The following is a 22,395-nucleotide window of genomic DNA, read 5'->3' as shown; positions in this document are numbered from 1 at the left end:
ACGTTCTTCAAACCAACTAATGAATTCTCTTGTGTGAATCAAATCTACATCTCGTGCATGAATACGAGGCTTAACCCTTATAGATTGCTTATGCTCTCTGATAAAAAAGAAAAAATTAGTTATAATGCTCACCCTAACCAAAATTAAATTTTTGCATGAGAATTAGTATAAAGTTTTATTCAAATAAGTGTCTTTGTTGAAAACCAGTCAAATTAGGATTGGACACCTAACAATTGAAGAGAATGATAGAAATAAATGCAACACGGACAAAAGAAAAATTCTTTCATTACGTAGTAGGAACTTAGAGAGAAATTGTGGTTTTCTGTAGTGAGAGATAAGAGAGATATCCGGTGTGCACTTGCAATGGAAATCGGAATTAAATCATAGAAAATTAGAAAGAAACTAGAAAGAAAGTGTACCTTGGGAAGCTATTAAGTGTGGTTTTTCCAAAAGCACCAAAACCCAATAACAATGGAAATAAACCCAATAACAATGGAATCTCAAACCTAATCACAAACATTTCCAAAATACCAACTAACATAACCCAAAAAAATAAAAATAAAAATAAAATCCCAAAACTCACCAAAACCTAGAGAGAAATGATTTTTACGGGAGTTTCTTGGAGGTGGCTTCGGCTTTATCGACCATAGCTTCCATAGGACTTCTTCGGCATGGCTTCCATAAGCTTTTTCCGGCAATGGCTTCCTCCAAGCAATGGGAGTTGTGGGTAGGTTTTGTGGGTTTTATGGTCATGGGTTTTGGAGAGGAAGAGAAAATGGGTAGGTTTTGTTGGCAGGGGAGAGAAAGGTTTTATATTCAATGGTTAAAATGTTGGTTGTGTATTTTATATACCCACATGGTTAAAATGTTATATTGGAAGTTCATTATTTTTCAATTAGGAAAGTGATGTGAGGCGTGGGTTATTATCAAGTCTCATTATTTTTTCACAATAGAGTTTTTATATACCCACATGGTTCATTATTTCATTATTTTTCATAGTGAAAGGTTTTAACTGGATTAAGTCTCATGACTTTTTTTCATAGTAGAGTTTTTTTTTACAAAAAATTTGATGTCTTGATTTTTTTTGCTTTGTTTTTTTATTTTATCCAATTTATCTCTTGAATATTTTATAATTATCACATGCATATTTAATCACATAAAAAAGAAAAAAAAATTAATTTAATTTTACTGTTATTGTTTTGTGTTCAAAACTATTAATTTTGAAAGTTTTTCAAGTTTTAAAATTATCAAGTTTTTAAAATTTAAAATTATCAAGTTTTTAAAATTTACAATTATTTTAAAATTTTAAAATTTAAAATTTAAAATTAATTTTGAAAGTTCAATGTTTTACTCAAAGTGTTATTTCAAATTTTTTATTAAGTTTTATCAAGTTTTTCAAGTTTTAAAATTATCAACTTTAAAATTTTAAAATTTTATATTAGAAATTTATCAAGTTTTATATTTTAAATTTTTTATCAAGTTTTAAAATTTCAAATTTTATAAGTATATATGAGAAAATTATCAAGTTTTATATTTTAAAATTCTAATTTTCAAAGTTTTATCAAGCTCATCAAGTTTTAAAATTTTAAAATTTTATATTAGAAATTGATCAAGTTCTATATTTTAAAATTTTAATAGTTAAACATGTTTAGTAAATCTAAGTTTACTAAAAAAAAGAAATAACCGGTCTTAATGATGTTAATATTAATGATGGTAAAATTTAATAAAATCTTCTTATAATAACTTATCTTATTATAAAACCTATTATTTATCATACATAAAATGTTCTTTTTCTAAAATAATTCAAAGGTATAAGTAGTGTTTGCTAACGAGCTTTTAATTATAACAGTTTTTTATTCTTAATTATAAATAAATAAATAAATAAGTAAACCATAGAGGGGAAACAATTTTTTCTTCTTAAAAACAAAAAATAAGATATTTTTAAAAAATATTAATATTTTTAGTTATCTTAAATTGTTTTCACTTATTAGAGTAAAAGATATTTTCAAAAATAATTATATAAATACAAAGAATAATTAAAAATAAAATATAACATATAAAAGTTATTTTTTAAAACATATTTAAAAACATAAAAAATATATTAAGAATATTTTGGGTTTTTAAATCAACTTTTATTTTAAAATACATCAACAAACAAATTTTTAAAATGTTTTGAAAAACTGTTTTTGTATAATTGTTTTTGAAAATGTCAAAATACTTCACAAATAAAACTATAATTTATTGGTATTTTTGTAGGCCTTAGGTGCTAGGAAATGTTACATGTGAATCCTACTCCTACTTTATCTTCATTATTTTCAGCCACGTGTCCCTTTATATCTTATACCAATCTATCATTATTTTATCATATGGTATCATTTTTTCATATTTGATGATATTAATTTCTACTTTATCCCATATGCCTGTAGCTTAATTTCATCATACATTTGGACAACAAAATTTCATACTTCCATTTGGTACTAAATATAATAAACATAAATAGAGAATGGTGCGTTTAAGAATATTTTTTCATGAATTTTAACTTTATAAATTTGTTAATTTTACAAATTTAAGAATTATAAAATTTTAGAACTTTTATTTTTAATCATAAACAGAGAATGTTATTTTTATAGTTATAAATTATTTTTGTATTGCAAAAATCATAAAGATTAAAAAATATTTTATGATTGAAAATTAAATAAAACTATAAACAATTTTACTAGTAATTGTTCATAGTAAAATTTAGTTATCACGATTATTGATACTTTAAATATAATAAGAATTATTTATCATATATAAAATCAAAATTGTTTTTTAATTTGCTAACTCACTTGCACTTAAACTTTTTATCAAATAATATCAAATTGAACCATCATATTTTTAAACTAATATATTAAACTTTATTTTGCTTCTTATTAAAACATTAATCATAACAAGGAAATTAAATAATTTTAACTAAAGAAAAATAGGTAACACACTAATTTGTTTCTTAACTTAAAAAAAATAGTAATATAATTTTAAACTTTTTATAATTAATAAGAAATATTATTATTACTATTAATGATAATTTCTATTTATGATATATATATATATATATATATATATATATATATATATATATATATATAAGATTTTCTAAAAAAGTATAATAGGTAACCCAAAAATTTTTTTAAATAAATAATAGACTTTTGGTCATGATTGTGTGAACCCTGTCACCATAGGTTCAAAATATTTAAAATAAACCTTTATGCATTTGGTCTCGGTCATGCGAAATTCGTGACTATAGGTTCCCATACAGTCACAACAATCAATGGTGTGACTAAAAGTCACAATACATATAGTCATGGTTTCACAAAAAATTGTAACTAAAACTTCATTTCGTTACACTTTTTATCACGGATGATAAAATTACCATAACTAAAATTATTAGCGCCAAAATTTCCCTCCATAAATTTTCAAGTAGTCACGGTTTCAAATAAATTCGTGACTAAAATACCCTCTCATCAATCATTTTGGTGACGATTGATAAAATCACGGTGAATAAACATGTTTTTTTCCACCCTAATTTGGTTAACACATATAGTTACAACTTTACTTTGGCCGTGACAAAATAATAACTTTGGTCACGATATTTATGGTCGTGACTAAAGATTCGTCATTAAAAACCTTTTTTTTTTTGTGGTGTTTTATTAATTTCCCCTCAATTAGATGATTTTAACCATTTAATAACCTAGAAAAGGTTTCTTACTGGTCTGAAAAAATTAAAATGGCGAAGGTCAATTTACAAGGATATGAAATATACTAGAAATGGTAAATGATAACCAACATCACCAGGTGAATAAGAGCTTGTGGGAGTTACAACTTTGGGGCTTTAATAAATGGGATAACTGATTAAAAGGGACAAAAGAAATGTGAAATTGCAAATCTAGTTACCTCCCACTTTATTTTACCCAAAAAAAAAATACATATTTTGGACAAAAATATTGTCACTTTTTTCTTGCAAAAATAACATTTTCTCTTAAAACATATATGTAAATAATGAAAATGTTGAAGGATATTTATGTCAAAAATGGGTTACTCTTCAAGTTAAAAAATGAGAGAGGTTAGTTTTACAAATTTGAGATTTTTCATCCCTTTTAATGAATTAATCCTTAATAAATACAATATCATTCTAAAGTCATTAGAATGTTATGTACAAAGTAAGGCTAATGTGGTTTTCATTTTTATTTTTTTTTAAGTATCTTGATTTAATATATTAAGAATTTTTCCTAAAATATAAATTAAAAATAAATCATTTTAAAATAACTTTAATAGTAAGTCAATTTTAAACTTAAATAAAAATTTAAATTATTTAATACTATTTGAAAAAAAAAAATATCCAATAAGGTAACAAGGTAGTCAATAGGTGTTTTTACTTTTAATATCTCAAAAGTTCAAATGCTTAAACCAATTCATTCATATGAGAGAGTAGAAATTATTAACATTAGTCAAATTTATAAGACTACATATTATAAACAAGAGTCAAACTTAATATGTTCAGATATCTTTGTTATCCAAATTAGTCTACTTTACAATTTGAAAGAATCAAATTTATTGTTTTATCAAAATTGATCATTTATAGAAATTTCATTTGGTTAAGTAAACTGATTTGTTTTAGGATGACACTTGTTTATAATGTCTTTTAGGAACATTACTACTATTAGAAAATTTTTCTTTGCAATTTGAGTTGCTCCATTTGAGTAAGTTAAATCTATTGTTATATTGAAATTGACCATTGAGTGAGATTTTAATATAACATAGTTTAGCGAAAATTCAGAAGTGAACTGATTTTTTATCCAACATGTGATGATTTTTTAGGAACAAAAATAATTTACAATTAAAGATCTTTATAATCCGAATAGGGCCACCTAACCATTCAAAAGAATCAAATTTATTGTTTTATTGAAATTGACCACTTAAATTTAATCTAACAAAGTTTAGCTTAGTTGGTTAAACATATAGATTTTTTTAGCATGTTAAGATTTGGAAGCAAACTGATTTTTTTTTTTTTTATCAAAAAACACTTGTTAGTGATGATTTTTTAGAAACATAACTATTTTACCATTAAATATCATTGTACTTCCAATTGCTCCACTTGAGCATTCGAAAGAATCAAATTTATTGTTTTATTAAAATTGATCGCTTATAGAAATTTAATCCAACATAATTTAACTCAGTTGGTAAAGAAAACTATTTTTTTTCACAAAATTTATTTATGATGATTTTTAGGACCATAACTACTTCAAGAGAAAATTTCTCATAATCCGAATTGCTTAACATGACAATATGAATGAATTAAATTTCTTAGTATATAGAAATTGACCATTAATTGAGATTTTAATGTTGCATAGTTTAGCTATGATTGTTCTATCAAAATTGATCTTTACAGATATTAATCTAACATAGTTTAGTTCAGTTAGTGACATAAACTGATTTTTTTTTTTTTTTTTTTTTTAAGATGACACTTGTTTATAATACTTTTTAGGAACATAACTATTACCTAGGAAATTTTTTTTGCAATCCGAATTGTTCAAGTTGACCATTTGAATGAATGAAATTTATTGTTATATAAAAATTGATCATTGATTAAGATTTTAATATATCATAGTCTAGTTAAGATTGAAAAGCAAATTGATTTATTTATTTATTTATTTTATCACAATACACTTGTTTGTAATGATTTTTTAGGAACATAACTATTTTACAATCAAATATCTTTATTATCCAAATTTGTCTGTCTAACCATTCAAATAATCAAATTTAATGTTTTATAACAATTGATCACTTGTAGAAATTTAATTTAACATAGTTAAGCTTAGTTGGTGAAGTAAACTAATTTTTTTTTAGCATGACATTTAGTTATAATGATTTATAGGAACACATCTACTACCCAAAAAAAATTTCTTTGCAATCAAAATTAATATTTAGGAAACTTGGCAAAACATATTTGGATAATATATACCTTTTCACTTACTAAATTCCCCAATTTATTTATTGAGATAATGATATTTTAATAACCTAGAAAAAGTTTGTTGCCAATCTGAAAAAATTCAAATGACTAATGTCATTTTACAAGGATATAAAATATAAGGGAAATAATAAATAATAACCAACATCACTAGGTGAATTTTTATTTTGATACATTACTTTCTTAATCAACTTGAACTTAATGGTTGTGGTGCCACTTGCAGTTGCATTACATCTATTCTATGATTATCACATGGAGGTATAACAAAATTTTCATTTTAATTATTAAATGGCTATTTGGTAGGTAAAGTGACATTTAAACAAAGAAAAACTTTTTTAGTTATCTTAATGCAAGTTGTATAAATCCATTTATGGATTAAAGCAAGTATCTCACTCATAGAATAGGTGTTTTGATTAGGTTATTAAGATCCTTGATTTTGATCAAAATGAGAATGAGCCTTATGTGTACAAGAAGACATAGGAAAGCATGATGGTATTTTTGGTCACGTATGTTGATGACATTCTACGTATTGGGAATGATGTAGGGTTATTGTTATAAGTCAATATTTGGTTATCTACTCAATTTTGGGTGAGACGTAATATATTCTTGAGATTAAGGTCCTTTAGGATTGCAAGAATAAGAAGATTGCATCATCTCATGCCACTTACATTGACAAGCTTTTGATCAAGTATATAATGCAAAACTCTAAAAAAGGTCTACTACCCTTCAAGTATAGAGTGCCACCTTTTCAAGATTAGTGTCCTAAGAATACTGAGGAGAAAGATCACATGAAGACAATACTCTATGCTTCAATAGTGGTTAGCCTTATGTATGCGATGCTATGTATTACACTAGATATTTGTTTTGTTGTAGGGATAGTGAGTAGATATCAATCCAATTCAAGCATAGAGCATTAGACGAAGGTTAAACATATACTCAAGTATCTTCAGAGAACGAGGAATTATATGCTGGTATATCATTGATGAGTTGTTACCCTTTGGGTATACTCAAACTTTTAGTCTAATAAAGACTCTTACAAGCTTATCTTTGGGTTTGTGTTCACTATATGTAGTGGTACTATTAGTTGGAGAAGTGTGAAATAATCTTGTATTGATAACTCCATTATAGAAGCCAAGTATGTTGTTACTTTTGATGTAGCAAAGGAAGTTATTTGGATTTAGAACTTCCTATTGGGACTTAGGGTTGTTCTTTTAGCTGTATCGCCCTTAGTACTATTTTGTGACAACAATGGGGTGGTGGTATAGATTAAAGAACCAAGAAACCATCAAAAGGGTGAGTACATTGATAAAAAGTATCACTTGATACATAAGATAGTAATGAAAGGAGGTGTGGCTATGAAAAAGATTGCTTCTGCAAGGAACTTGATAAATCCTTTCATGAAGACTTTTCCTAATAGAGTCTTTGATGGTCATAGGGATAACTTAGGTATTAGATGTATTTTCATCATGCTTTAAGACTAGTGGGAGTTTATTGGAATTGAGCCTTGGAAAGCATGACATGATGTAACAAGTAAAAATTCATTTATAAATTTATTTATTTATGTTTCTTAGTTTCTTTATTTTATTCCTTTTTGCATTAGTTAGTTATTTGAGCATACACACTCCACATTACTTGCATTGTACTCCACATTACTTGCATTGTACTTGACTTGGATGCAGTAGGAGTTGTACAAAAGATTTCAATTATGGGTTTCTTGCAAAGTGATGAGTAGTTCACGGTCGGTTCATGCATTTAGGCAATCCATTTGAGACTGTAGTGCACTACCTCATAATTGGAAGGGTGACTTATCTTAGCCATCTGGATAGTTTTCCCATGGTGAGTTGCGGATCCATATTTTTTACACGTGTCCCCATTTGATGGCAAAACTCATTATCATTGTGAAAAAATGATTTTTGTTTTAAAAGTTAGAGTCGTTACTTATTGTATTATTTTTAAAAAGGAAAATAAAAATAAGATAGAAAAATCCTAGAAGTGACTCTTTATTTGGAAGGATATAAGTTTATGAACTAGGAATGGACTTGAGGGTTAGGTTATCTATTGGAAATGTATGAGGATAAGCTATAGCACCTCTTTAAGCTCAAATAACCATGGTCTCTGTTAGGAAAATTAGGCTAATCCAACCTATGGTAATCACCCTATAGGGCGGTGAATAGGGTGATGGTCTCTTTTTGCAAATTTAAACTATGTGAATGTAAAAGACAATTATATGCAAGTATATAATAAGCAATATAAAGACAATTGCATATAAATTAAAGAGTAGGGAAGAGAGAATGCAAACACAAGAGTTTATAGTGGTTCGGCACAACCCGGCCTACATCCACTCTCCTCTAGCTTCAATCCCGAGCTTGAGGTTCCACTAAGTCAAGGCTTCCAAACCAAGCCGTCAAGCAATACAATTGGATTATGGTTCCAATTCACCCTTTTGGACTTTTGGCTCCAAGCACCCTTTACACTTCTCAAGAGATACCACACTCTTAAGAAACTTCTTCTCAAAGGTTTATAAATAAATGTGTAGACCTTCAATTTTGTCCTCCTAGCACATATCCTATTAGATACTTGTTCGATACTTTACAATAGTTCCTTGGTGGCCCATAACTACTCACGTTACTTACCTTTCTTAAGCCACCTCGGAGACTCTGGTTGAGGGATTGCCTAGCCCCTTATTGTGACCCTTAGCAGTTTCGATTTAGACTTAAGCTTTCCATTCTTTTTTTAGGATAGTTCTTAAGCATGTTTAGGTCACTTAGACAATATCCCAATCACTTTAAGACACTTAGTTCATTAGGCACCACTAGGCCCCAACCCATTTAGTTCATTCATTGACTCACTTTCTTAGATGGTTGCATGATTGCATGACCTACATGACTTGTGTGACTTATATGGATTTCTTTATCATTTTTATTTTATTTTATTTTATTTTATCTTATTACAAGTTTTCTAAATCATATTTCTTGGCTTTTGGGCATGAGGAAATGGGCCGCCATCTATTTGGAAGGAGAATCAACAGAATTTTGGAAAAAATGAGATTTTGTTTTTTAGAAGGATAGCACATATATTATTTCTATGGGGGAATCAGTTATAAAAGGGAAGAAAATAAGAAAGGAAAGTAGATTTAAAAAAGGAAGAGATGAGGGGATTTTCCTCCAGCGGATTTGGGGGGTTCTTTGGGAAGGCTGATATATATACGTGAGAGATGAAGAAAAACAGGAGGATTCTTTGGATTGTGAGGGCAGAGAGAGAAGTTTTCAAGGGAAGAGAAAGGAAGCACGAAAAAGACCAGTGGAGATTTTCTCACCGGAAGGAAGTGTTTCCAGGTATGTTTACTGTAGACCCCTCCTTGATTCCGATTATCCTTTTGATGTATGAATTTTCGTTGGATTTCGAGTCTCGTTTTGATGCTAGGGGGTAGAATGACAAAGGTCATATGTTTGTCTACATTGGTACTTGATTGCTTCTATAGATGTTATTGATTTGTCTCTTTGGAGTTCCCCAATTTTGATTTAGGGATGAAAGGTTCCATTTTTTTTAATTTCCTACGCATTACATAAGAATTATGGCTATACTTGTTTGCTGGAATCTGCCCGTACCTCTCTCACCATTCCAAGCCCATTGACAAAGCAATGGAATGTGGCTTGGCTTGGTTATTCTTTTTTTTATTATTTTTATTTTTTTCTTATCTCTACTCTGTTTTCTAGAGTTCTTTCTCTTTGTGTTCGTTTCTTCTTTTCTTTTCTTTTTTCTAGTTTCCTTTTTTTTTTTAGGTACCCTGTCTCCGTTAGGTAGCAATTTCTGGAACTCTTGGAATGGGAAGAATTCTGTCCGGCCAACATTCCACCTCATCTGGATATCTCACATCCGGAATTCTATCCGCCGACATTCCATCTCCTCCGGATATCTCACATCTGGAATTCAGTCCACCGACATTCCACCTCCTCCAGATATCTCACATCCTGAATTCTATCCGCCGACATTCCACCTCCTCCGGGTATCTCACATCCGGAATTCTGTCCGGCCAACGTTCCATCTCCTCCGGATATCTCACATCTGGAATTCTGTCCGCCGACATTCCACCTCCTCCGGATATCTCACATTCGGAATCCTGTTCGGCCAACGTTCCATCTCCTCCAGATATCTCACATCCGAAATTCTGTCCGCCAACGTTCCACCTTCTCCAGATATCTCACATCCGGAATTCTGTCCGCCAACGTTCCACCTTCTCCGGATATTTCACATCCGTCGCCTGACGCCAGATGGGATAGGAGGGCGATTCAACTTCCCCGGTCAGACATGTCCGGATCCTCAGATAGCGCTTACCCGGAGAGCGTCCGCAGCCGATAATTCTAAAGCCCTACTCAGCATGGTCACCTTACCACACATCATATTCCTTCTAATGTTTCTTTTTCTTCTTTTTGTGATCTTATACGTCTTAAATCTGGATTTCAAAACCATTTTTCGTCAAAATAACTCTAGTTTTTTTTAAGCTTCTTTAGGAGTTTCTAGGCTTAAAATCCATATTTCAACAAAACTTTTGCTGTCATTTTCCTTCCAGCATGCGTTTTCACTATTTAATTTGATTTTTGGATATTTTCATGGTTTTCTCGATTTTCAACAAGCATAAACAAACTTCATGATTCCAAACAATGGAATTCATAAAATCAACTCATGCAAAATCAATCAGGGCTTTGGTGGGAGCCTGACATCCATGATGTTTTCTTCAATACTTTTTGTTTGATATTGTGCTTTCTCTTTGTGGTATATATGAGATTATTTTGAATCTATTATTTAGCTAACCTTGTTTTCCATAAAGGAGTTTAGCTTGCTACCCAGGTACGCTCTCTCCCTCACTCGCTTTCAAAAATTCTATAGAGATGTATGCTATTGAAGATCATATCCATGTTCAATATAATCCTTGGGTGTTTTAATATATAAGCTTCATTGTGCGATTATCTATGATAAAATGCATGTTAGGTGATATATTATCTAAACTAACCATTGATGTTTTATGATAACGCTTAAGAAGTGGTTCAGGTACGCACCCTAACTCTCCTTTATTGTGGTTTGATCTTGTTTGGCATGTTATTTTTTATGATCACCTTAGTCAACCTAGGTACCCTTAGTTAATCAATTAATTGCCACATCTCCCTCAACTTAGTCAGTAGAGACCTTCGTAGGGCTTAAAGGGGTGCTACCTCCTAGAGATACCTTCCCAATAAGTAACCTAATCCCCTGACCTAGACTCAGATTTCCCAAAGACATGTTTTTTTCCAAAACTATGGAGTCATTTTTTAGGGTTTTTCTTTCTTGTTTTATTTTCCCTTTAAAATAAAAATAAAATAGGTGGCGACTCCAACTTTTCTAAAATTAATTTTTCACAAATAAAAAGTGAGTCTCGCTGATCGAGTGGGGATGCACGTGAAAAATGCGGGTCCACAAAATGATCTCACAAAAATCCTAGCACAAGAACTTTAAGCTCAAATGATACAAGAAAACTAGGATTGAAATGTGCACTAAGGATATGCAAGTTTTAGACAAATGGTGCACTCAAAAACACTCTTCCAAGGCTCAAATATAATCAAAAAAAGGTTTGGGAAGGTTAAGCTTTTTGAAACAATGAAGATTAGAGCCTTTTTATAGAAGAGAAAAGCCAAACTAGCCATTTGGGCGTTCGATCGGTCGAGCTAGGGGTCGACCGGTTGACTAGCAGTTAGCATTTAATGCTTGGCAGGTGACCATTAGGCCTCAACCGGACCTCGACCGGACCTTAATCGGTTGAGGTTCAACCTTGACCGCTTGAATAACCGTTTTGGAAGAAAGAGAAAGTTTTTTGCACCCTCGACCGGTTGAGTTGGGGGTCTACCCGGGCCTCGACCGGTTGAGCTGTGGGTCGACTCGGACCTCGACCGGTTGAGCTGGGGGTCGACCTGGACCTCGACCGGTTGAACTTGCAGTCGACCGGTTCTTCATCCGATTTAACTAGTTGAGCCATTTTTTGGCTCAACACCCAACTTTTTCAACTTAAAACCTTTTAAAACAAGTTTGAAAAACATTTAATCACAAGGTTTTAGTTGAAAACATGAAATCATCCAATTCTAAAGATATTTAAAACAAAATTACTCTTGGATGATTTTGGTGCATAAATAAAGAATGTAATGCATGAAAGTCCTAGTGCACCAACAACCTTACAAAGAGATCTTAGAAGCTTGGGTCTTGAAAAACACTTCTCTTTGAGGTGGTCTTCTTCTTCATGATTTCTCTTTGCCTTGATTTGTCTTTGTGATTGCCACTTTGGAAATCGTCTTGCCTAATCACACTTGAAATATAATCATTAGTTCTAAACTTGTTTTGCTATCATCAAAATCAAGATTAACCAAACCTTGGTTTCACAGTCTTTTATAAGCAAGTGGAGGGAACTTTGGCATAAATTAACTAATTAATGAATACAATGAGTCGAAGAGAATAAAGCGTCATTGAGTTGCATAGTTTTATTTATATAATGAAATCTAATTAACAACTTTAAGAATTTTAGTTTTATTTACATGAATGGATGGTGTGCTTAGATACAAGAAACACTTAATGGATTCACTTATATGAAAGTAGCAATTGGGTAGCCTCCTATGAGAACTTGACAAGTTCTCTAGAGTTCTCATGAATATTCAAGTAAAGTGCATAGCCTATTTGTGTCAACCCATTATGTATAGCTCGTAGTTAAAAAACCAATGTAGGTAATAGGTTCCTTGAATTAATTAAAGAAACACTAGTTCATAAACATTTATTTTCATCAAGTTTTTATAGCTCAAAACTTGTTTTTATGCTAAGGTCGATTCTAGTCTATGGGCACCAGTATTGATGCATTGGATTCTAGTTTTCCTTTGGTCTTTTCTTCTTCACTAATACACTCTATGGGGGATTATAGGAAGAGTGGGTGTGTGTGTGTGTGGCATGTGTGTGAGTTTTATTTTTAAAAATCTAAAAGGTGTCAATCCTACATTGAAGGGAATTAAAACCTTTTTTTCCCCCTTAATTTCTTAGGCTTGTGGAGAAGGAAGTGAGACTCTCGCGTACCTAAAGTCCCAGGCCCATTCTAGTGGGATTTCATGTGGCTTGGTCCAAGAAACCTTAATGCGTATGAACTGTACACAAATGGACCCCCACTTTTATGCATACTCGCACGAGTCTAGAAACTTTTACGTAATAAAATTAATTAATTAATTTTTTTGAATTCGTTGACTTGCTCATTTTTGGTGAGGCCAAGTCTTCAATCTTCCTATTATGATTTTGAGATTAGGACAAAGGAGTTTGAACGAGTAAGCCATTATGGTTTTTTAGATTGAGTCAAAGGAGTTTGAGCAATAAGCCTAAACATGCATATGATCAATTATTTTTTAATTAATTTGGTATTTATTTTGTTATGGTTTTACATGAATATGATTATTTTTTTTTAATCAATTTGGTATTTATTTTGTTATGGTCTTTTAACCATTATAGGAGAGTCTCTTTGAACTCTACCTATAAATAGACCCCTTCCCTCAAAGTCTCTCATTCACGACTCTTATTACTATCTGGCGAACTCTTCCTACTCTTTCCTTCTTGTCTCTATTCTTTGCCTACTGTTTTTTTGTCCACTTCTACTTTATATTGTTGTCATTTAATATAATATGAGGCATTCTTCTATTCCTACTGTATCTGTAATACCCCAAACCCAATTTAAGGGTAAAATCGTAATTTAATAATAATTAATTTAATTAATTAATCTAATGAGGGTACAACAGTCTTTTCGCTTTTAAAAGTCTTAGGTATAAATTAGATTTTCCCTATCTTTTCTATTCAGAAAACCTTTTTACACGGAGATCAAAAAATGTCAAAGAGCATAAGGCTAAAGATTTGGAGGTTTAAGGTTTGAAGATCAACTTTTCAGATAATATTTTAATCATCGGATTAATATTTTATATTCATTAATTAGATTTGAATACTTTAGAAATCCCAATCTAAATTAGGGTTTGTTTATTTAATTTTTTTTTAGACCTAAAGATTGGAAATTTATGAATGCAGATTGATTTATTGATGAAAATAAGAAAATTTCAATTGAATAGAAAATAAATAAATAAAAAATTAGTGGAAGAAGAGAAATTTTAGATTTAGAAAATAAATAAATAAATCGTTTGTGGAGGCTTTAGATTGGAAAAAGAAAATAATAATAAGAAGAAGAAGAATTGTAGGGTTTCTAGATTTTGGAATTTGAGGTGGTATGTTGGGGCAACAATTTCAAAAAAAAAATGAAGAAGAAGAAGAAAAGAAGAATGAATATTAGATTGTTGAGTGGAAAAAAAAAAAATCAATCTAACCTTGAGAGCCAAAGGGTGAAAGAGTAGTGGAATAAATTAAAATAATAATAATAATAATAATAATAATAATGTGGGGTTGTTGGAGTTGTTAAAAGTACATGAATAGTTTGTTAAGTAAGAGATGATATTGAGATTAATAATAATAATAATAATAATAATAGTTTTTGTAAAACCTTTAATTTAATTTAAGTATATAAAGATATAAATAATTAGGATAAAAGTAGGGAGGAGTATGAATTTTTTAAAAATTTGTAAACTTATTAAATTAATTTATTATTGTTTAGGACGTTGAAAATAATATTATCTTTAATAATGTTAATATAGGAAATTAATTAGAATTACTGAAAACTATGTAAAATATTGTTAAGAATGTCAAATTTATATCTCTAGATAAATAATAAATGTTGTGTATGATATTATATTAGGTAAGGAGTAATTCTTCAAGCTAAATTCTTCAAGATTTTGAGTGCTTCTTTAAAGAAAGGTAAGGGAAATTAATACAAATTTTATAAAAGGAAATAATTTTCTTTTTATATTGTATTTTGAAATGTGTAAAAATGTTATTTTTATTTCTATGCATGGATCAAATATATGTTTTGTATAAAAAAAATATATGTTTGAACATTTTCTTTGTTTATGAAAAATGAAAATTTTGAAAATATGATATTTTTTTTTGTAAGTTTGAATTAATGAAATGAAGTGTTTGACTCTGATTTATATTGTCCTATTCAACGAGTTATAATTGTTGATATTTCTATGGTCCTAGTTAATGGGTTATAATAGTTGACCTTATAGCCCTAGTCAATGAGTTATAATAGTTAACCTTATGGCCTACGGGTTATAATTGTTGACATTTAGTTTTGTTTACTTTAAATAGAACAAATTTGAAACTAGTCACTCATTTGTGAAGTCGTACCTAATTGGACATCATTTATTATTTGATAATCAAAGTGAAAACATATAAAATGTATTTGATTTGAAATGAATATAAAATGATTTTGATATAAATGAAAATGTTTGGTTAAACACTTTAAAATATATTAATATATTTGTATTCAAACGTTTTTATGAAAATAATTTTACACTAAATCTCCTATTTGTAAGCATGATTGAAACAATTTGATCTATAAAACTGTATTAATGTTCCTTATTGAGTTTTGAGTTCATGCATCTTCGTTGATAATTTTTCAAGTACTCTCAGTTTGAGTGAGGAATGATGACTAGGCTAGGGAGTTTTTCTTTGTTAGGATTTTGGTTCAAACTTTATTATGGACATTGTTTAGACGTTAAAATTTAATTCATGTTTGAATTATTTCAGTTTGAAGTTATTTGCATAATAACACTTTGGTTGATGTGTTAATTTTAAAAGTTGAGAATTAGGGATTATAGAATTTATTTATTTTACTACTTTGAATATGAATTTGGTAATTAGTAATTTCCAGTTACAAGATAAATATTTGTGTTGTTTCCACTTTAAGCCTTCGGGCAAGGTGTGAAATGACCGTCATGCTCATGGAGTGGGTTTTGGGGTGTGATAGTATCCTTGTTTGTCATTGCTACAACAGAATACTAGTTTGTTGTATAGCCCGACCCTGTTACATCCGACATTCTTCCATCCTTGCTGCATCTGCCCATGCTGCAACCTCACTACTACTGCATGTCTGCTACAACCATATGAGACTGTGTTGAATCCTTACTGTTGCTGCCTTCCTCTTGTTGCATCCGAGTTTATAGCTCCCTCATCTCATATATCTTCTAGAGGAACTTACATATTTCTCAAGTCTACAAATTGTATTGTGCCTCGCTAACGGAATGTATCTAAGGCAAGGTTCTTGGTTGTTGTATCATGGAGGTAGGATGACATTCCTTTTACACCAAATTGAGCTTCAAGGAGGGTGGATCTACTTTAAAGATAATGTTACTTTAAGGATAATGTTCTATTATGTCTATGTTTCAACTACTCTAATCTGATAAGTACTCCAATTCCATCTTTTTATGTTTCTTGTTTGTTCTATTTTAGGCTGATGAGCTTTATGTAAGTTTCAAGTCTTAGACATTCCTGAACCAACATATTACAAACTGACTCATGCATATGTGGCATCCTACAGACTACAACTACCCCACCAAAAAACATAAAAATTAAAAGAAGAAAGCTGAGAGGTGGCTAACATTACACTGTAGCAAAAGAATATACAAAATATGGAGATGACTGAGTTTGCCGAGAAAATCAGGTTCCTCTGCTGTGGTATGGCAAAAAATCTGTCGTTGATGGTAATTAAAACAAGCCAATGGTATCAGTAAAATTAAAATTCAATGAAGATGGAAGAAACGCTGTAGAACATATTCAACAAACTATAGTCCCAATAACTCGCTAGGACTCGAAAGTCAAGCAAGTGGGTCAGTCGTTGGCAATGCAGTAACAGGAACACTCATCTCCAGAACATCAGGTTCCTTGGGATGCCCTCAGGTAAAACTGGACGACTTTTGGATGATAGAGCAACTGGATCAGGGCCAGGACTGATAACTGATGAACTTGGATTGTTCTCATCTGCAGTGGCTTCACTCGATTCTGGTGGTGGTGTAGCACTAACTGACGTTCTTCCGATAGCAACAGCTTGCCAGGTTGTTGCTGTGTGGCAGGAACATGTTTCCTCTGAACAGAAATGGGAGCAGATAGAGACACCCTTCCAGGAGGAAGAGTTTCAATTGGTGGTTTCTTCTCAGATTCTGCCAAACTTGGAAGTTCAGGTTCCTTTAAGGAATCCAGGAATGCAGCTGCAGCATCTATTTTATCCGAGGGAGTATGCTCAATCCCCTTCTGCAGAATTTTGTTCCAAGCCTGAACCAAGTTTTTCAGTGTTGCTCATACATGTGCCTGGAGGTGTTCATGAAACTGGTTAGATCAAATTTCTAAATTAAAGGCTAAAGTAAACTTTGGAGAAAGAATTTATACATGGGCACGGAGTATGCCAATATCCTGCCATGCCTTCTCCATAAGCACATTGTCTTCCAAAACTACAGCTGCAAATGTCGCTACACATCCCAGGCCAACTGAGATCAAGTTATTTACTAGACCCTGAAGCATGTGCATTTGGTTTTATTTAAAGGGCACCAAGCAAAAGCAACAAAAACCAATAAAGAAGAGCAACAAAGAAATCATCAAAAGCAGGGGGAGTTAACCTTAATCTCATTCATTATTCTGATGGCAATTATCCAGTGCTCTAAAATGCAAATTCACAACTGAGAAATTCATCATTCTGCATTTGTTATAAAAGATTGGAGTGTGCACAAAGAACTTGTGGAAAATGCTCACATGCAATCTGATTATGAAGTTCATATGTGAACATTCCTATGTGAAAAAGCATCATGAAACCACACGACAATACACAACTGTAAATAAACAAATCATAATACTATAGAAATGAGGCCATTGTATAGAAATGGCAATTATCTCACAATATACTTTTTTTTAAAAAGAGGAAAGAATCATTTTACGAGACATGATCTCATACAATCAGTTGTGGTGATGACTCCTACCTTCCATGGCCCAATACTGGATGATTAACTTTTACCTTCAAATGCTAAGTGAAACACACAGGACAATTCAATTTCTATGGATGTTCAAATATGCCTGAAATCTCCATGCAATTTCTCCATGTTAAACTGCTAAACTTAAATACATATGAATCGTTAGACACCATTAACATAATAGACTCTTGATAATTGAACTTTTGACACTCAGACATCCTGACAGTCTTGCAGTATCCATCCCATCTCAATTGATCAATAAGGGTTCATCTAAACTGTGTATGCATCCATATTAAAGATTAAATCATCTAGTGAAGTTGCAAAGAAGAAGAGTTAGTACTTAAAAGTAGCTGGGATGAGTTAGACAGGAATATTATTTAATTGGATTTATATGAAGAAATCATATTTGCACTAATACATGGATGAACCCAAAAGGATTTTACAGACAAATTGTTTGAACTTTGTAGTATGTTTTAGAAAGTGCAAGGAACAAGCATGTCACAGAAGCAAAACTAAATATAGAATACATACACTCAGTTGTGTCAACTCTCCATGATTGACAGATAGTCCTCTTAACTCATGATCCTCTAATGCTCCCTTCGTTGAATTTGCAGCAGCTAACCTCATAAGAGCTGCACAAGCAATGTCTGCTTGTGCAGTAGCATCTGCAGTCAATAAGATCCAAAAACTCCTCTGCAAATTTCACTATTCCTTGGACACCATCCAGAATATTTTCCTTCTTAGCAGTTAAACTGAGAACGTCATCAAATTCAGTACTGTATTTTCTTGCCCTATATCTCTGCTGTTGCTCATTGTAAGAAGGCATTGAAGCACTCTTTTCAAATCATTGCTCTGCATGGTCACTTCCATTCTTCAATGAAGCACAAATTCTTAGATACATGCAAGAAAAGGACAAAAAACAAAAACAGTAAAACACAAAACAAACAAAAAGACCATGAAAACCCAAAAGGAGAAGGTCACAAAATCAAAGCAACAATGGCAAAAGAAAAAAAGGCAGCTAATTTCAAAATGGTAGTTACAAATTTTGAGAAAATGAAATCAACATACTTATTCCAGAATTGTATGCCAAAAGATTCTGGTGTGGTACCCATATAGCAAGAGTCTGCATCAGACATGAAGAGTACCGGCTGAGAACTCATTCATGAGGAAAAAAAAATATCCAGAGCAAATATTATGTCCAATCATTCTATGTCCTTTCAAGTCCCTCAATCAACAATGAATATGTTAGAGGATTAGGCTGGCAACCCTTTTCCTCCATAATGTCTATCAGTTCAGAGCATTCGTCAACAAGGTCCCTCTTAAGCAAGCCATCAATAAGAACCTTCCAAGCTACTTCATCATAGTTATACCCACAAGAAAGCAGACCATGGAAAACTGCTTTGGCTTTTTCATTGCTGCCTTCTATGTACAAACCACAAACAAGCAACTTATAGGACTCTAAAAGTGGTAAAAGACCATTTTCTACCATAGCATCCACCAGCCTCACTGCCTCAGCATACACCCCCAACTTGCAGCAACAGTCAAGAAGAGAGTTATAAATATCTTCACTGGGGGACATTCCTCTTTCTTTCATGTGATGAACTAACCCCTGAGCTTCTTCCAATCGCTCCTGTTGGCAAAATCCTGCAATTAGTGCTCCATATATACTGACATCTATTGTGCAACCATGCTCAACCATTTTCTCAAAGAGCTTTAGAGCAATTTCATATTCCAATGTCTTCCATACATCAGCAATATCAACAGAATTGACATTTGAAACAGAATCAATACCTATTTCAGATCTTGTTTCTTTCATCCGATTTTCATGTGAAAGATTCTTGATTAAAATGGAAACAATATAAAGGGAGGGCTTGCATCCAGTATCGACCATGCATTTGAGAAAATCAAAAGCACGATGTGTCAAACCCAAACGAGCATACCCATCAATTAATACAGTGTAAGTCACCAGATCTGGCAGAATGCCCTCTTCATTCATTTTGGCAATCACATCATCCACTTCTTCTAGCATCCCTTGACTGAAATATGCATGAAGAAATGCTGTGTATGTACAAACATCAGGCTGATAACCCAAGGAGACCATGTGGTTGAAAACTTTAAGAGCATGGTCAAAAGCACCATCTTTCAACATTTCTCCAATGAGAATTGTATAAGTAACAACTGTGGGCTTCACACCCATTGTTAACATCTTTGCCACTAATGATGACGCTTCTTTCATCTTCTTCTCCTTGCACAGCCCTTCTATCAACACGTTGTAAGTGTACGAGTTAGGTAAGCATGCATCATTCAGCATTCTCTCAAGCAAAGAATAGGCAACATCGATTTTCCCCACTTTGCAATAGCCATCGATTAGAGCAGTATATATCACTTCATTTGCTTTTACGCCTTTCGCCTTGACAGAATCAAATAGGGTACCAGCTTCTTCAACCCTCCCTTCTTTACATAGGGTATCTATGAAGACAGAATAAGTCCATTGGTCAGGAACCAAACCATTTTCATTCATCAAACTAAGTAACCTATAAGCACTCTCTAAATCATTGACTTTACATTGCCCATGAATCAAAGAGTTATACGTGATCAGGCTTGGTGACAGCTTGCGCTCAAGCATCTTATTGAGTAGCGCCATTGCCTTGTGCACCTTTCTTTTCTTACAAAGCCCACATATCAACTCATTGTATGTGCGAGTGTTTGGACCACAGCTATTTGATTCCATCAAATCCAAAATTTCAAAGGCATCATCAATCATTCCCTCCTTGCAATACCCATCAATCAAAGCATTGTATGTTACCACACTGGGAATCAATCCTTTCTCTGACATCTCACTTAGCATTTTTCTTGCTTCATCCATCTTATTTTCTTTACATAGACCATCAATGAGGACAGTGTAAGTGTGAACATTTGGTTCACAGCCTTTCTCCTTCATCTCATTAAACAAATTTAATGCCTCTACTTTCCTACCTGATCCACTCAATGCGTATATTAGAACTGTATATGTCCGCACAGTTGGACAACAATTATCCTCAGTCATATCAGCAAACAACTTAAGAGCTTCATTAATCCTTCCAGCTTCACAAAGCCCATGAATAAGATTAGTATAGGAAACCTCATTCCTTTGACAACCCTTTTGCGGCATAATCAAAAACACCTCATAAGCATTATCTACACCTTTATTCCTACAGTGCCCCAATATCAAAGAAGTATATGTAAATGTGTCGGGGTGTAAACCCGCTTGCACTATCTTACTTGCGTATAATTCTGCCTCAACCACATTTCCAATCTTGCAATACCCATTAACCATTGCGTTAAACGTATATATATTAGGCGAAATCTGGTTATTCAATAACTCCAAATAAACAGTCTTCATTTCATCAATCAAAAGAAACTTTGACAAAGACATCAAAATGGTATTATAACATCTAAGAGTTGGTTTAAATTTGAATTCACCATCAGCATTCATTTTCCGAAAGACTTCCAATACAAATAGTACATCCTCAATAGAACAGCAGGATTTGATCATTGAAATCCGAATCTTTTCAGCCACACCGAGCAATCGAGCTCGAATAAGAATGTTTAACATGGAGGAATAGGAATGAACATTGTGTTTGAATCCAGGTCGCAGGGCGATCCAATTGAAGAAGCTCAGGGCCGTTTGGGGATCGAGATTGAAGGCGAAGAGAGAGGAGACATGAGATGGGGTTAGAGAAGGCAGAAGCTTTCTGAGAGAAGGGTGTTTCTGCCAATTTGGGCGAGAGAGAATAGAGAGGAGTTGGGCAGAGAGATCCACTGGTTCGGAATCGAGGGATAGTATTTGAGGGAGAGAAGCGATTGAGGAGTAGGGTTTGAGAAGAATAAGAAGGTACTCACCTGGTTTGATAATGGCCGCGGATTTTCTCATTGCGGAGAATCCGAGGATGGTGAGGGATCCATGCATGAATGTTTGTTGGGATTTTGGATGAATGAAGCAACTCCACCCGAACACCAGATGCCTTCTTCTGGAAGTGAGCCTTGGGAATGGGCTGCGTTTGAGGAAGGGTTGTGTTAGCTAACGTTTTTCAGCAAACATTGCCTACATATATTTTCTGGGATTAATAAATTTATCATTTTTTTTAAGTATCATATTCAAAACTTTTATTGTTTAAAATATTTTAAGTAGTCACATTTATCATATCCTCCATTATTTTCAATTGCAATTATATTTTTTTTTTAAATATTATTTATTTATTTATTTCTATTAATATTTAGTAAATAAAATAATTATTTCTATACACATACTTTTCATATTCATCGGCTTTTATTTAAGTTTTTATTTTTATTTATATATAAAATAGTTCTAATGGTTAAGATGGGTGGACTAGAACCTAATTATAATGAAAACTTTTTTTTATTACTCCATATCAACTTATTGCACTATGTTGCATGCAACAATGAAAATATCGGTTTTGATAAATATATAGATAATTTGATTTTACAGATATATCGAAA

The 22,395-nt window shown here is 32.0% G+C and overlaps 1 protein-coding gene across 2 annotated transcripts; it reads right to left on the bottom strand.

Annotated features, from left to right (window-relative positions):
• Window positions 1-16,506: 16,506 nt before the first annotated feature.
• On the bottom strand, window positions 16,507-21,968 carry LOC100255912 (pentatricopeptide repeat-containing protein At5g65560). Of its 2 annotated transcripts, none has more exons than XM_010652465.3 (4): window positions 18,964-21,968; window positions 18,427-18,785; window positions 17,321-17,443; window positions 16,507-17,242 (listed from the first exon to the last, which is right to left on the bottom strand). In XM_010652465.3, the coding sequence occupies exon 1, from the start codon at window positions 21,842-21,844 to the stop codon at window positions 19,103-19,105; it is 2,742 nt and encodes a 913-aa protein (XP_010650767.1). In that variant the 5' UTR covers window positions 21,845-21,968; the 3' UTR covers window positions 16,507-17,242; window positions 17,321-17,443; window positions 18,427-18,785; window positions 18,964-19,102. The 2 variants fall into 2 exon arrangements, with proteins under 2 accessions (XP_010650767.1, XP_019075796.1); XM_019220251.2 differs by having other exon boundaries at window positions 17,321-17,400.
• Between the last annotated feature and the right edge of the window lie 427 nt (window positions 21,969-22,395).

Source organism: Vitis vinifera, chromosome 5, assembly GCF_030704535.1.
Source record: "Vitis vinifera cultivar Pinot Noir 40024 chromosome 5, ASM3070453v1".
Lineage (NCBI taxonomy): Eukaryota > Viridiplantae > Streptophyta > Magnoliopsida > Vitales > Vitaceae > Vitis > Vitis vinifera.
Note: the sequence above shows the minus strand (reverse complement) of the source record. Positions and strands in the feature narration are given on the sequence as shown.

What these genes read in the sequence shown, in the direction of transcription:
- LOC100255912 (XM_010652465.3), bottom strand. Translation starts at nt 21,844, where the DNA reads ATGCATGGATCCCTCACCATCCTCGGATTCTCCGCAATGAGAAAATCC.